This window comes from Girardinichthys multiradiatus, chromosome 2 (assembly GCF_021462225.1).
Source record: "Girardinichthys multiradiatus isolate DD_20200921_A chromosome 2, DD_fGirMul_XY1, whole genome shotgun sequence".
Lineage (NCBI taxonomy): Eukaryota > Metazoa > Chordata > Actinopteri > Cyprinodontiformes > Goodeidae > Girardinichthys > Girardinichthys multiradiatus.
Window position 1 is genome coordinate 33,360,437 of NC_061795.1, and position 16,378 is coordinate 33,376,814.

At 40.9% G+C, this 16,378-nt stretch overlaps 2 protein-coding genes across 11 annotated transcripts in view; both read right to left on the minus strand.

The window, feature by feature from the left end:
- Nucleotides 1-856: 856 nt before the first annotated feature.
- endouc (endonuclease, polyU-specific C) lies at nt 857-5,455 on the minus strand. Its single transcript, XM_047383275.1, has 8 exons — nt 5,349-5,455; nt 5,195-5,248; nt 5,014-5,113; nt 4,823-4,934; nt 4,612-4,733; nt 2,419-2,531; nt 2,188-2,338; nt 857-2,115 (listed from the first exon to the last, which is right to left on the minus strand). The coding sequence occupies exons 1-8, from the start codon at nt 5,357-5,359 to the stop codon at nt 1,840-1,842; spliced, it is 939 nt and encodes a 312-aa protein (XP_047239231.1). The 5' UTR covers nt 5,360-5,455; the 3' UTR covers nt 857-1,839.
- A 5,267-nt stretch (nt 5,456-10,722) lies between these two features.
- ppfibp1b (PPFIA binding protein 1b) overlaps nt 10,723-16,378 on the minus strand; it is a 34,772-nt gene continuing 29,116 nt past the window's right edge. For all 10 annotated transcript variants that reach the window (XM_047351094.1, XM_047351128.1, XM_047351083.1 and 7 more), the window contains 9 exons: nt 16,180-16,330; nt 15,956-16,067; nt 15,769-15,857; nt 14,726-14,848; nt 12,374-12,499; nt 12,100-12,288; nt 11,657-11,821; nt 11,428-11,493; nt 10,723-11,338 (listed from right to left, as the gene is read on the minus strand). In XM_047351094.1, coding sequence (XP_047207050.1) covers nt 11,261-11,338; nt 11,428-11,493; nt 11,657-11,821; nt 12,100-12,288; nt 12,374-12,499; nt 14,726-14,848; nt 15,769-15,857; nt 15,956-16,067; nt 16,180-16,330 — 1,099 coding nt within the window. In that variant the 3' untranslated portion in view covers nt 10,723-11,260. The remainder of the gene's footprint in view (nt 11,339-11,427; nt 11,494-11,656; nt 11,822-12,099; nt 12,289-12,373; nt 12,500-14,725; nt 14,849-15,768; nt 15,858-15,955; nt 16,068-16,179; nt 16,331-16,378) is intronic.

Consider the following 16,378-nt stretch of genomic DNA (forward strand, 5'->3'; position numbering starts at 1 on the left):
TTCTTCATTAAGTCAACTGAAGCATAGTTCTACAGAAGAATTGTCTTTTGAAACAATGAGATGAAATAAAAACAGAACTAAATAAAAAGTCATAAATACATTCAAAATCTGGTTGGCTGGTTAAAAAGAAATGAATTTGTGGCAGTTGCAATGAATTAAAGTTTATGGTCACATGGCCCATTCAAAAGTCAATTATTAGACTTCACATCTCAAGCAGCACTTGGATAAAAGCTGTTGCAATCTAGATGTACGAGTCTGATAGACAAAGCTCCTTAAGGTTATCAAGGGAAGAGATGGGTGTGATAGTTCTCTCATGATGGTAGCAGAACGCCTCTGGCACTGTGGAGTAAATATCCTATCTGTACTGCCGTTTTATCAGCTGCAGTGCAGATCCAAAACCGCAACAAGTGGGTAAAGGGTGAGAATGGCGCACCTGCAAACTAATGGAAGTAGCAGCTGCAATAAGTTCAAAGACATGTGTTGGGTTTGGACACGTGCCATGTGGGCAATTGTCCTCTGTTTGTTGTTGAGAATAGCAAGACTAGCTCACGTGTCTTGTGCGGGACTGAACTGCAGTTTGTTCCACCCCCAAATCTCATTTCCTTCATTTTAATTAGTGGAGAATCAGAATCAGAATCAGAAGGGTTGGTAGAAGGGGGGCGGGGGTTGCCCAGGGTGCCATTCACACAAGAACTGCCACTGCCCAAAGATATGTAGTTGCTTCTGTGCTTTCTTACCCAGCATGAGGACATTTATTAAGGAACATCCCTAACATCAGCTCTCAAATCAATTCTGTCTACAACAGCAAAACATTCAAATAGGCAAGAAATATGAGAAATATTTTTTATAACTGAAATGTAAGGAAATGCATTTTATTTAGAGATAAGCCATATATAAACCTTATTTAAAGGAGGTTACAGTGATGTAATGCAAAGAGGTGCAACTGCAGAGAGCAAAGAAGTTGGATCACAGATCTGCAGTCATAAAAGAGGAAGAGTTTAGACTATCTGTTTATTGTAGATCCAGTAAAACATAAAGATAAAAGCAAGAACATTTCCAACCTCACTACTGGCAGTTTAAAGTTTCTTATCAGTATCATTGTTGTAATCATTGACACTGTGATCTCTTTAATTAACTGAACATTCAAACAATAAAATCTGGTGGCTTCAACCAGAAAACTTAAAATGGGTCATCATAGGGTCTTTCAGCAGAGTAATGGTCCAGAACATATAGCCAAATCATCACAGAAAGGGTTGACTAGAATCTAAATCAACCTTCTTTAAGGTCGTTGTCATCTAAAGACCTGAATCCAACACCTGTAAGGTGACCTGAAGAGAAGACAGTCTTCTAAAATCTTATGGAAGAAGACTAAGAACTCTTTGGCAATATTCAGAGACCTTAAAAAAACAAAGATTTTTGTCATGTCAAAGCATTTCAACACCCTGCTTATCAGCTTCAATGTAAAAAATTAAATTCACCAAGACAAGAAAGTGGTATGACTTATAGATCAGCTGCTCATGTTAATGCTGCTCAAATACAAAGACATTAATGATATAACACTCTTTAAAGGATACTTTTCTACAGTTAATACTTTTATTTCAATGGGAATTAACATTTTTGGATCACTAAAACATTTAGGATTGTTTTTATTCATGGGAATAAAATAGCCTAACCCATTACACCTTTTCAAATAAATCCTGTTCTTCTCATAAAACCAACAGAAATATTTTATTAAAAGCCTTAGATACATGGTTGAATAAGTACAGATTATGATTCTCCTGATGGATGTAGATTTCACCGCCTGTTTTTAGGTAAAAATAACTCCAGGTGCGGCCGGAGTCAGTGTGAGTTCACCCCGACGTGTCTGCTGTTGCTGCTGAGCAGTTTGGGGTACGCCGTCCCCAGACAGCGGCCCTGCCTGATGACCACCAGCTCCATCTGGCACTGGTCGATGTTGACCAGCACCGTGGTGCTTCGCTCTGTGTTCATGAGGAAGACGATGGTGAAGACTGCCATCTCAAACTCCGGGCTGGTGCCGATGAAGGCGCTGCCGACGGGCTTCACCACGCCGTGCCAGCTGAACTGCAGGTTCAGGACGTGGTCGTCGTGATCGGGCTGTAGAGGGGAGCATCAACATCACGTTAAAGCAGGTCAGACAAACACATCTTCTCCATGCAGGAAACTTACCAAGTCCTGGTCTCTGGCCTTGTACCCTTTGTAGTCCAAGTGGCTGTTTTTCTCCTGCAGGTAGAACTGGACCCAGTTGTGAAATCCGATTATTTCTGTTCCAGATTTGGTTTCACCGACAAAGACGTGTTCAAATCCACAAGAGTCTGGGCTGCCATGAAAAACAAGACCATTTCTTGAGCGGCCTCACAGATTTGTAAACTCATCTGCTGACATTCTTTGGACCCTCACCCCGTGTTTCTCTGTCGGTGGTACAGATGGAACCAGATCAAGTTGAGCTGATTCTTAAACTGCCTGGAGTCAAAGCTGGACTTCCCTTTGCTCACCAGGTACTGATGAGCACGCTGTGGAGAAGTCATATTCATTAATGCAAAGCAGGCTGTGTTGTACCATAGACGATCCTGAAGGTCAAACCATCATAAATATTGTCTTTTCTCATGTTCTATTAGTTTTGTGAAGATCAGATTTTTCTTTGTGCCTTGGATATTTACTTTCTGACATTGGAGAAAAACACTGAGAGGATTCTTAATCAAATCATGGCCACAGTACCTTGCAAAAGTATTCACGCCCGTTGAACTTTTTCTGATTTTGTCACTTTACAACCACAAATGTAGTGCACAACTGTGAAATAGGATAATAGAAAGAGTATAGAGTTCTGAAACGTACAGACCTGCAAGGAGAGCATTAATCAGAGGCAGCCAAGAGGCCCACGGTAACTCTGAAGGGGGTGCAGAGATTCAATGCTCAGGTGAATCCTTGTGTGCTCCAAAGGTCTGGGTTTTATGGAAGAGTGGCAAGAAAATTGCCCTTTTGCAGTTAGTCAGAAACCATGTAATGGAAACAACAAACATGTTGAAGAAGGAATTGCAGTCAGATGAGACCAATGTTATGTTTTCTAGCATATATGCAAAATGCTTCATGTGGTGGAAAACTAACACCGCATATCCCCTTGAGCCTACTATCTCTATGTCCTATGGTGGAGGCAGCATCATGCTGTGTGGGATACTTTTCCTCTGCACAGACAGGGAAACTGGTCAGAGGTGATGGCAAGATGGATGGAGTTAAATACAGGGTAATCTTTGAAAAAAAACTTGTTAGAGGCTGCAAAAGACCTGAGACCATGGTGGAGGTTCACCTTCCAGCAGGACAATGATCCTAACGATACAGCCAGAGCTGCAATATAATGGTACCAGAACATATCTGTGTTTTACAATGGCCCAATCAAAGTCCAGACCTAAATGCAACGGAGAAAATAATTATGTTCACAGTCGCTTTCCATCCATTCTGACTGAGCTTAAGCAACTTTGTAAAGAAGAGTGGACAAAAAAATCCCGTTTAAAGCTTGTAGTGACACACCCCCAAATAAGTTTTACAAACAACTGGGACGGTAAAAACATCTGCATGTCACATTGTTCAGATTTTTATTTGTAAAAATTGGTAAGCTATATATATATATATGTTGATCTATCACATAAAATCCAAACAGAATATAATGAAGCTTGTGGTTGTAATGTGACAAAATGCGAAAACTTTTAAGGGCGCTGAAGATTTCTGTGAGGCCCTGTATTTGCTAATTTTGTCATGAAAGTCAACCTTTTAACAATATTTTGATGTGCTATTTGGATTGAAACAAACATCACTCCGGACCAGCATCTTTACAATGTTCCAGAGAGCTGTGGGGGAGAGTACTGCAGCTCACTGTGGGACTGCAGCCCTGCAGAGGATGGTGAGGGGAGCGGAAAAGGTCTTTGGAGAGTCCCTACCCTCTGCCGGAACCACAAGTTTAAAAACATCATGACCAAAGTGCTACACAGCATTTTACATCAAGCTGTTAAAGGGCTAAACTCCTATACGTTTGCTGCTATTTTGTGTGTTTTATCTATTTTGTGTATTTTTTGTTTTATAGTTTTCACATAAATCCGTCAAGTCAAATTCATCGAATTCTATATTGTATGTTTATTTTGTTTGTATTTCTAATTCTGTATCTTTAATTTGATCAAAACACAACCATAACTGCGTTAGGTAGCTGAATGCTACATGTATTTATCTCTCCCCTGAAGAAAGGGAATCTAAAAATCTCAGCAGAGCTAAAAGCTTGCAGATCAAGTACTGGATGTCCAAATTTTTCCAGCGATCGTCTTTGGGGACACCGTGGAGGCCAACTTCGCATTCCACAGCTGCACACAGATGTTTCAGCTGTTTGTTATTTTTCAGTCTAACACCATGAAGTTCTGTGTTTAGTTCCTGCAGGGACAGGAAGAGACAGCTGCAGCCTCAAACCACAAAACAGCAAAAGAAAAACCAAAACAAAGAGGTTTTCTTCATTATGTGGGAAACTTAAGGCATCCGGAAAGCACAATAAACAAATTGTAACAAATAACTAGGATGTTAGAAGGGGTGCTGAATCCAACTGATTGAACACACCTTCATGATTTGAGTCTCTAAAACAACATCCAGGAAAAGATTAATTTCTGTCAGCTCCTCTGGAGTGACCCGTTCTGTGATGCCTGTCGACCGCTCATAGTTGTCCAGGAGTTTCATGAAGCCTGCAAGAGCAAAAATCCAATTTATTAAAGCAAAATATCCTGAATATGTTTAGCTCAGACAGTTAAAGAGCTCTGTATCCAATGCTCACAAGAAAAGGTGGTTGTATTCCTCAGTTTGTTCTCGTTTACATTGGAGAACAGAGGCAGTGAGGCGTGATCCAGTACACTATGGCTGCCCTGGTTCACAAATCCTGCTCTACCCTGCAGAGGAGAGACAGAACCTACAGAGACTTTGAAAAAAACTAGGAAAGTGTTGTGTTAGTAAGAAGGAGCTCCTCACCTGAACAGAGATCGTGTAGTCTATTCCAGGCTTCAAGCGGTTCACATCCAGCCTCCAGAGCTCATTGAAAAGGTTGGATAACTCCTGGTTTATAGCTGGTCTGTTACAGAAATACACATAAATCTGATTTATACTAAAACAAATGGATGAGAAATTTATTTATGCATTCATTGTACTTTACCTTGATGCATCTACTGCGCTGAGAAGCACTGCAAGAAAGAGGAATCCACCGAGCCTGCATTTCACACAGTTTCAATCAACATCCTTGGTTTAAAACTCCCAAATTTTCTGTAAAAATGAACTTTGAAGGGAGGAAAAGAAATTATTATACAGACCTTACAGCCATGATAACCGAACTCTTCCCTTATACAGTTCACGCTACAGCAGAGCATTCACTAATGTTTAACTGAGTCCAGTCTCCACCCAGTATACAACACTCTGCAGGGGGTTCTGAAGGGGGAATCTGGATGTGAACATTATTTACTGGAGGGGGGGGGGGGGGTCATGTTTAACCACCAGGGGGCGCTCTGCTTCAGGATGCAGGTTTTTTTCTCTCTCTAAAATCCTAATTAGGATCAAGATTATTATATTTTAGAAATCTAATTCTGCCTTACTAACCCACCTAAATACAATAAAACTCCTGGAATTCTGCTATGGCTTCTGGTCTTGGTGTGCTAGATTATTAGTCTCCCCTTTAAACAAATTTCTGAAGGTGTCCCTGAATCTACCCTGACTATCAAGCAGCTTTTTGGTTGATTTAAAAATGCATAATGAAATTCTTCCCTGCACTCCTGTCCTGTCACAATGGACCTGCAGACACAAATAACCTTCAGCATGCCCCTATTTGCATGTTATAATAATGTGACAGCATGTGCGTTTACATGTACCGTTAAAAATGTATTGAATCAGTTTTCATGTTATTATGCATGTCTTACGCTGGCTTATATCAATGTGCTAATGGTGCCTTTAAAAACAACACTTAAAATACATATAAAAGGATTCTTATCATTATCTTGTAAAGTGAGCTCATGTATATCTTCTGAAAAGAAACTGCCCTTGCTAGCAACTGTCACCTCCCATCCTGATTTCTTTTCTTGTGAGGACGGATAGGAAGATCTTTTTTATCACGATTCACTTAATCACTTTAAATTTACATATTTGTTCTTCAGCTGCAATATGGTAGACCACTTGGCCCTGCAGATGATAGTGAGGGGAGCTGATAAGGTCATTTGAATGTCACTACCCTCTGCATAGATCTATTTTAGAGCAGCTGCAGGAAAGGAGCTCTGAACATCAGAGATTCATCACATCTTCTTCATGAACTTGTCAAACCACCGGCATCAAGCAAACACCAGAACTAGACTGCGGCACATCGATTCTGACTCGAGTATAGTCTCAGGCAGACTCTGAAACACCCAGAACCAGCTCCAGAATAATTTGAATCTTTTAGACCTGCCTAACCTATTTAGTTTCATGATTTTCTGTCTAATCTTTAACGTTCCTGTAAGCTTAATTCGTATTGCTCCATGTGGACCATTAGTAGAGACGAAACCCAACTTGGCTCTGCATTCCAAGCGAAGGAACCACCAATATCTGCAGTGTACCACAGAACCAATAGCCTCCAAGTGACCTCGCCAGCTGGGCCGACAGAACAACCTTTGGAGCAGAGGCCAACAATCACTCCAACCAACAGAGAGAGGAACGGAGCAGACAGAACCGGTCTCTGTAGTGGTTCTGGCTGGAATCAGGTGGATCATTTTGATGTTATTCCTCCTTTTAAAGGATTTCTCCCCCTTGCTTAAATGTCCCTCAGAATGACGTCAAGTAGGAGCCAAACATCAGCTCCCTCATCAAGAAAGCCCAGCAGAGGATGTTCTTCCTGCGGCAGCTGAAGAAATTCAACCTGCCAAAGACTATGATGGTGCACTTCTACACAGCCATCATTGTCTACTCCGAGCCCCTCCCGGATGGCCGAGCTCCTCACCGTATCTCTAAGATAGGGTAAAGCTCTCTCTTCACCACAACTGACCGGCACAGCAACCCCATTACTGCGGCAGCCGCACCGATTGAGTCCATCCTCACCTCCTCCATCACCATCTGGTACGCCGCTGCTACAGCCAAGGATAAGGGCAGGCTGCAGCGTGTCATTCGGTCTGCTGAGAAGGTGATTGGCTGCAGTCTACTGTCGCTCCAGGAACTGTACACCTCCAGGACCCTGAAGCGGGCTGGGAAGATTCTGGCTGATCCCTCCCACCCCGGTCACAGACTCTTTGAAACTCTCCCCTCTGGCAGGAGGCTGCGGTCCATCCGGACCAAAACCTCACGCCACAAGAACAGTTTTTTCCCATCTCCCACCAGCCTGGTTAACAAAGCCCAGAAACCACCCCCCTTGTTTTGCTGACAGGACACCTGTAACCTGCAACTCTATGCGTTACATTAACGCTCAGCTTGGACTCCTGCTTTACTTGCACAATGATCACCTGCACTGTGGCTCAGTAGGAAGAGTAGTCGTCTTGCAATCGGAAGGTTCGATTCCAGCTTCCTCCTGCTGTATGTCGATGTGCCCCTGGGCAAGGCACTTAACCTCAAGTTGCCTACCGATCTGCGTATCGGTGTATGAATGTGTGAGCGTTAGTGAGTGCGATTGGGTGAATGTGGCTCTAGTGTAAAGCGCTTTGAGCGGTCTGTATGACTGGAAAGGCGCTATATAAATTCAGTCCATTTACCATTTACTGTTATACCGCTCTGGCACCCTATACTGCTCTACATTTACTCTCACTCACTTAAAACTGTGCACATACAGGGGTTGGACAATGTGAAACATGTATTGTTCTCTGATGAGTCCACCTTTACTGTTTTCCCCACATCCGGGAGAGTTATGGTGTGGAGAAGCCCCAAAGAAGCGTACCACCCAGACTGTTGCATGCCCAGAGTGAAGCATGGGGGTGGATCAGTGATGGTTTGGGCTGCCATATCATGGCATTCTCTTGGCCCAATACTTGTGCTAGATGGGCGCGTCAATGCCAAGGACTACCGAACCATTCTTGAGGACTATGTGCATCCAATGGTTCAAACATTGTATCCTGAAGGCGGTGCCGTGAATCAGGATGACAATGCACCAATACACACAGCAAGACTGGTGAAAGATTGGTTTGATGAACATGAAAGTGAAGTTGAACATCTCCCATGGCCTGCACAGTCACCAGATCTAAATATTATTGAGCCACTTTGGGTTGTTTTGGAGGAGCGAGTCAGGAAACGTTTTCCTCCACCAGTATCACGTAGTGACCTGGCCACTATCCTGCAAGAAGAATGGCTTAAAATCCCTCTGACCACTGTGCAGGACTTGTATATGTCATTCCCAAGACGAATTGACGCTGTATTGGCCGTAAAAGGAGGCCCTACATCATACTAATAAATGATTGTGGTCTAAAACCAGGTGTTTCTGTTTCATTGTCCAACCCCTGTATATTTATATTATATTGTAGTTATATTTATACTGTTTAATTTGTAATGTATTGCACCGACTACGCCAAAACAAATTCCTTGTATGTCCAAAAACGTACTTGGCAATAAAGCTTTTCTGATTCTGAAGTATTTGAAAACTCCAAACTATAAACAGAAACTCTTCGTTTAAATGTCAGAAAGGCACCTTTAGAACTATTTACTTTATTCAGCTAATAATTCTCTGAACGTCCATTGTCAGTTCCTACTGAATTTCTTTAGTTTCATGTTCTTAATGTAAATGCTATGTTTTTGCATCTTCTTAAACATTGAAATATATCATTGTAATTATGAATAGTTATTTCTTGTTTCTATTAGTGAACAGTGTGAATTTATCTCATTTACCCCCGTTTAAGATATGCTAGACTGGTAAGATTTCTGATACTTAAATATCATTTAGTAGCTTACAATTCCCCACACCATTTTTTAAAATCTATTTATTGTTTTGCACTAATCTGAAACCTGCGTAGTATGAAATAAAAACAGTGATCGCCCTGCTGGATTTTAATGCATGTAAATCATCTAATGAACATTTCCTCGACATCATGGTTGGAATAATTATTCTAAATTTGAAAACACGGCGTTATGAAGAGAAGACATTCATGAATGAACACTGATCTACAGTTTTAATAACCTTTAGAACCTGTTTTTAATAGGAAAATAAGTAATCAAATACTTTTGTCATCATTAGAAAAATAAGCAACACTTTCAGTATTTGGTGGTTTGTCCACTGGAAGAAAACGCAGGTCGACTTAAATTAGTTTATTGATCTCAATAGCCAAGATTAGAAATGTATATTCTATGAAATATTAAAGAGTTAGAATTACAGCATTATTGTAAGAAAATATTTTCTACATGTTTGCAGGAACAACCCAACAAGTTTCCATAATCCTCTCAGGATAAACAGTAAAATACAACTGTGTTAAATTCAGATATCATGCAATGAGATTCTTTAGACTGGGTAATGTGAATGTACTGTATTTGTGCAAATTCATTATGGAGGTAAATTATGGAGGTAAATTTGTCTCAATATTATTCAATCAAACAAAAAACCAATTTCAATTAAAAAAAACTAATCTCAATCAAAAAATATTAAGTTGTGATCAAACCTTTCAGAGTTGTAACGATTATTTTTTTTCTAAATGGAATATTTTATTTTGGGGAGAAAAAAAATTTATAAAACTTTTTTTGATTAAAATGATATATTAGATGGTCATCTACATTATATTGTATTTCTCCAAACCTTTACAGTAAAATTATGAAATACTAATTCTGGTTATAATATAGATGACCCTCTAATATAATTGAAGAGATTGTGTTGTCACCTCTCTTGGTTTTGGAGAAATAAATTCCTGAAAGTGGGACAAATGCATATAATGGTTGAGCATTTTGAGGTATTTTGACAAGATATTTCTCCAAAACTGTACAGTAAAATATTAAATATTTATTCTTTTACATAAAACATGAATGTGAAAGTTGTAAAAATGTAATTAATATAAATGTTCTGAAGGTTACTTTTCTGTTTTCCTCTTATTTTCTCAACCGTTGCCAGGATCGGATCCTTTCTGCTCCATTACCGTAAAGCACCTTGTATGCGTGACGCTAATCTTTAAGAGAGAGCTAGTGTCGGCTGACGTCACCGCGTATTTCTGACTGTCGGCTCACTTGACCGCAGTTTTCTTCTGTAGAGTTGATGTCTCCTCACTGAAGCGACGCTGCAAGCCCTGCAGTTCGAGCAGAAGTTCAGAGGTGGGGGGATCAGAGTCTGCTGCTTTAGTCAGCGCTAACCAATAGGGAAACGTCTTACAGCGTTCGTCTTTAGGCCCCGCCCAGGATGTTCATGTTCCCAGAATTCAAAATTCGTTGAGTTCAACCAAAAACAGAGAGCGTCAAAACCAAAAAAGCGAGACTCGTAACCAAAAATTTTTGACCTGCGCAAATAAAAGTTTATGTTTTGCAAATAACTTTTTTCTCTTCGTGAGAAAAAATTTGTCATTTTAATCAAAAAGTTTGATCAAACTATTTTTTTTTCTCCCCAAAATAAAATATTCAATTAAAAAAAAAAAAATCGTTACAACTCTGAAAGTTTTGATCACAACTTAATATTTTTTGATTGAGATTAGTTTTTTGTTTGATTGAATAATATTGAGACAAATTTACCTCCATAATTCATGAGCATACCAATCTTCAGAAAACGATAAAGACAAGAGTGTAATTGTTTAATCAGCAAGGTTCAGTTGAGTAGAGAAGAAAGAAAAAAAACCCATAGCAGCTGCAGTTATTTTTAGAAACATACTTTCAGCAAATTACTGCTGTAAATTCTTCAGTTTCAGCAAAGCCCGCATCTACCTTTTAATTTCTTAAGTCAGAAGGCAGCTAAAATTGATATATTAAAATATATAAAATTATATTTTCATGACATTTTCTTGCTGGTTGACACTTTTAGAATCAGAACAGTGTTTCTATATCACAGAGTACAAAATATTTCCAGAAACCAGCTGGCAGGAAAACAGTGGCGTTGTCCTCAAGGTTCCCTTGGACATTAGTAATCATGACGAACGGACTAAAGGTTATCACCACGACGCCCTTTAAAACCAAGAAGAAGGAAGCTGTAACACTTTTGGCTCTTTAACACTAAAAGGCAATGAAGGATTGTTAACGGTGTTGACTGGGGCCGTGTGCAGGAGAGGAGGGGTGGCCCAGAGTTTCATTCACAGCAGGACCAGGTCTGACCCGGACTTTCTCATGCGGTGGATTCCTCATCTGCGACGCTGGGGTTTGGAGAGTTCCCTTTAAAGAATTCATCGTCTTTCAGCATACTCTGGAAAAACGCAGAACAGATGAACATTACACCAGAAGGTCTTGAATAAAAAGGAGAGTTTCAATTCTTGTGAATGTTCATGGACTTACAGTGAGGTTCTGAATTCCCTCAGAGAAAGCCCCAATCTGTCTCACTGTCCCCTCAGAGTCATCCATCTGTACAAAGAGACACTCAACTTACACAGACAACTAAACCCAAGCTGACCAGATCACCATCCATGGAACAAATACAGCATCATGCTTACAGATAATCAGACAACAGCAGATTTTCATCAGTCTCAACTCTCAAAATCAGATATTGTTGGTGTGACGAGCTCACCTGCTCCAGCCTATCCAGGTCGTCTTCATAGATCTGGAGCTCGAAGCCTTTCTGGAAGCTTCGTCCTTTTGGCATCTCCACGTCCATCGGACACACATACTCCTCATTTTCCTCCTGTTTCTTCTTCCTCAGACTGCCGAAGTTACCAAACGACAGTTTCCTTGGCTGGTATAAAAGAAATACATTTATTTTGGCATATTTACAACTCCTTGACCTGCCTTTTGTCTTTATATATGAAACAAAAATTGGCTCTAAATACACATACTGTTCCTTTTATCCTTTATTTAATTTACTCCCAGTTTATATATTTATACTTAATGTCTGTACACTGTGAGCTAGTGAAACTGAAGTCAGCGTCCCTGTTTGTGCACACAATCTTGGCCAATAAAGCTGATTCTGTAAAACAGCCCTAAGAACAAACAGAGCAGGAAGTAACAGATTACCTTGACTTTTGTGGTGGCGGTGAGTAAAGTGTAGTCTGGGTTCTCCAGACACTCCTGCTTGAGCTGCTGGGCCTCGGAGCCAATGAGCAGGTTGAAGTGTGTGGCGAGGTGGCGACGCAAGAGAGTCTTGTTGGGGGGGATGTTCAGCAGCAGAGCCATGGTCTCCACATTGAACCGGGGCTCCAGAACCTGAACAGGTGAACATGTGTTGGGAGTGGATATGATAGAGGAGATGCCATGCCTCACATGGTGAAGGAAAGCCAGAGTTTCTCACCATTAAGCCTCCGTGGACGCCGCTGCCTCTGAGGTTGGGAGCGTACTCAGCGAGGTCCACGGATCGAAGCCACTCCATCACCCTGTGGTTGGTCCACTGAGAAATCTCTGCAGGTGAAATGTTGTTCTACAAACAGCGAGAACATGGATGAATCAAACTTGAAACTTATACAGGTGTTTATTTACTGCTGTCCTTTAGAAAAATGCATATTTTAAGCCCAGTCAGAGAAGAGATGATGTAAAATGGATCCATACATTACCAAAAAAAAAGACTGTTGGTTACAGACCCACTGCTACTTAAAATGCTATGGTTAAATAACTGCATATCATTTTAAGATTTATTAATTTCTTTCTTTGAAATGTTTGTGGGTATGTTTCAGAATTGGATTTCATTGCATGTTGTACATTTTTATATCAAATATGTCAAATAAGTATTTTTAACTTAACTCAAACTGTTAGATTTTACTGCTACAACTCCTGTGTCTAAGCACATCATAATAACTATGTATAATATGTAAGTGTTTACACCACTGAATACAGGTCCTTCTCAAAATATTAGCATATTGTGATAAAGTTCATTATTTTCCATAATGTCATGATGAAAATTTAACATTCATATATTTTAGATTCATTGCACACTAACTGAAATATTTCAGGTCTTTTATTGTCTTAATACGGATGATTTTGGCATACAGCTCATGAAAACCCAAAATGCCTATCTCACAAAATTAGCATATCATTAAAAGGGTCTCTAAACGAGCTATGAACCTAATCATCTGAATCAACGAGTTAACTCTAAACTCCTGCAAAAGATCCCTGAGGCCTTTAAAACTCCCAGCCTGGTTCATCACTCAAAACCCCAATCATGGGTAAGACTGCCGACCTGACTGCTGTCCAGAAGGCCACTATTGACACCCTCAAGCAAGAGGGTAAGACACAGAAAGAAATTTCTGAACGAATAGGCTGTTCCCAGAGTGCTGTATCAAGGCACCTCAGTGGGAAGTCTGTGGGAAGGAAAAAGTGTGGCAGAAAACGCTGCACAACGAGAAGAGGTGACCGGACCCTGAGGAAGATTGTGGAGAAGGGCCGATTCCAGACCTTGGGGGACCTGCAGAAGCAGTGGACTGAGTCTGGAGTAGAAACATCCAGAGCCACCGTGCACAGGCATGTGCAGGAAATGGGCTACAGGTGCCGCATTCCCCAGGTCAAGCCACTTTTGAACCAGAAACAGCGGCAGAAGTGCCTGACCTGGGCTACAGAGAAGCAGCACTGGACTGTTGCTCAGTGGTCCGAAGTACTTTTTTCGGATGAAAGCAAATTCTGCATGTCATTCGGAAATCAAGGTGCCAGAGTCTGGAGGAAGACTAGGGAGAAGGAAATGCCAAAATGCCAGAAGTCCAGTGTCAAGTACCCACAGTCAGTGATGGTCTGGGGTGCCGTGTCAGCTGCTGGTGTTGGTCCACTGTGTTTTATCAAGGGCAGGGTCAATGCAGCTAGCTATCAGGAGATTTTGGAGCACTTCATGCTTCCATCTGCTGAAAAGCTTTATGGAGATGAAGATTTCATTTTTCAGCACGACCTGGCACCTGCTCACAGTGCCAAAACCACTGGTAAATGGTTTACTGACCATGGTATCACTGTGCTCAATTGGCCTGCCAACTCTCCTGACCTGAACCCCATAGAGAATCTGTGGGATATTGTGAAGAGAACGTTGAGAGACTCAAGACCCAACACTCTGGATGAGCTAAAGGCCACTATCGAAGCATCCTGGGCCTCCATAAGACCTCAGCAGTGCCACAGGCTGATTGCCTCCATGCCACGCCGCATTGAAGCAGTCATTTCTGCCAAAGGCTTCCCGACCAAGTATTGAGTGCATAACTGTACATGATTATTTGAAGGTTGACGTTTTTTGTATTAAAAACACTTTTCTTTTATTGGTCGGATGAAATATGCTAATTTTGTGAGATAGGAATTTTGGGTTTTCATGAGCTGTATGCTACAATCATCCGTATTAAGACAATAAAAGACCTGAAATATTTCAGTTAGTGTGCAATGAATCTAAAATATATGAATGTTAAATTTTCATCATGACATTATGGAAAATAATGAACTTTATCACAATATGCTAATATTTTGAGAAGGACCAGTATTCCTTTAAGTTTCATGTTTAAAAACAACATTAGGTTATTTTGAAATCAGTTTATTCAAAACAAAAAAGCACATTGTTGACTAGATGTTCCACTGCATTGTTTATATGCTTTTTAATACTCTTTTCTGACTAAAGGATGTGTGTTTATTAGGAAAAGCATCTGTTTAATCAGTTTTATACTTGACGTCAACCTAGAAAATGTACCTCGTCTGATGGTCTGCGGCGCAAACAGTTGGGCTCATAGTTGTTGAGTCGAAGAACCTGAATTGCTCTCTTGATGCTGAGGTGATGCAGGACGCTTCCCACCTTCAGGGAGAGAAGGTCATCCTGGTGGACAAAGCAATCCAGGAATCAGTAACTGCTGCAAACTTACAACAAAGTGTTAGCTTTCAGATAAAACGGGATCCAACCAATAACTGCGTAAAAATTCAAGAGTTTCTATAAGGTCAAATTCAAACATCCTTCGCCAAAGTGAGAACTACTCCCTGTTCATTAACATAAAAGGTATAGGCGTCTCAGTTTTTTATCAGATACTGGAGAGACACAGCACATAAACATCCTTTTCAAAAAAAGTTACTTCATTCTTTTGTCTAACACTGGCACATAAGGCAGCAGGATTGCCTCCTGTGGTGCATTTTTTAAACTACAGTTTTGCCTGACCGACAAAAGTTACTGTAAACATTCTGCAAGCTTAAACATTCACAGCACCATTTACAACAAAAAACCCTGATCGCTTTCATTTGGTCCAGAACTGCAGCAAGACTTAACTGGAACAAATAGAAGAGCTCACATCACTACTTTAAAGTCTTTGCTCGGGTCACCCGTTAATTTTAATATACTGACTTTAGCTTTCAGGGCCCTGCATGGTCAAGCTCCTTCCTGTGTAACTGAATTGTTAAAACCTCAGGTCTCCAACCAAAGTCTGCCTGCAAAACCAAGGACCAGATCTAAAAGTGGAGGGGATCGGTCTTTCCAGACTGTTGCACCTCGACTGTGGACCGAGCTTCCTCTGTTTCTACGCTGTCTTCAGAGACTGGAGTCATTTAAAAGGTAGCTGAAGACGTTTCTAAATTAAACGAGCTTCTTATGCAAGTTTATATTCCAGCTAATTCAAAACACAGTATAAAAACTCCAACGGAGCACTTCGGTCTTTAAATACAACAATCCTCACCTGAGATAGAGCTGGAGTCCTCAAACTCTTGATTTAATGTGTCATTAAGTTAAATCTGTCACATGTAAACACTCACCACTGTCATGTAGTGAAGCATTCGGCCATCAACTCTGGCTTCATCAAACTGGGTTTTATACTGAGGAAGGCCGATGTCATCCAGCCACCCTGAGAGGTTTACATTAATGTGACCATGGTATTTAATACATAGTAAAACTGAATGTAAATAAGCACACATAAAAAAAATCTATAATAAAACAACTTACTCGTCACCCAGTTGTAGTCCAGCTTTCCCTTACTGTTCTCCTCCTCAGAGCCAAGGGCCTGCAAAGCGAGCTGCAGCTTCTTTCTGTGCAGTGGCTGTTTGATGCCCAACTCCTAAACATCCACAGGGACACATGAGGACCCGGTGTCCTTGGATGCAACAAAGCAAGTTTTATCTGACAACATTTTGTCTGACAAATAATTAAATTGTTCTGCCACATCTCACCCTCTCGAGGTCTTGCTGTGATGCCTGCAGCAGAGTCTGTCCAGAGGAGATCCACACGCAGGCCATGTTGACATAAAGGCCCAGGCCCTGCTCCTGCAGCCAGTCACAGACCTGATCCTTTGACCAGCGTGCAAAGGGAGCATCCACTTCACTAAGAAGGAAATGGAAAAGATCAAACTGTGTGGTGTCTGTCAGTTCA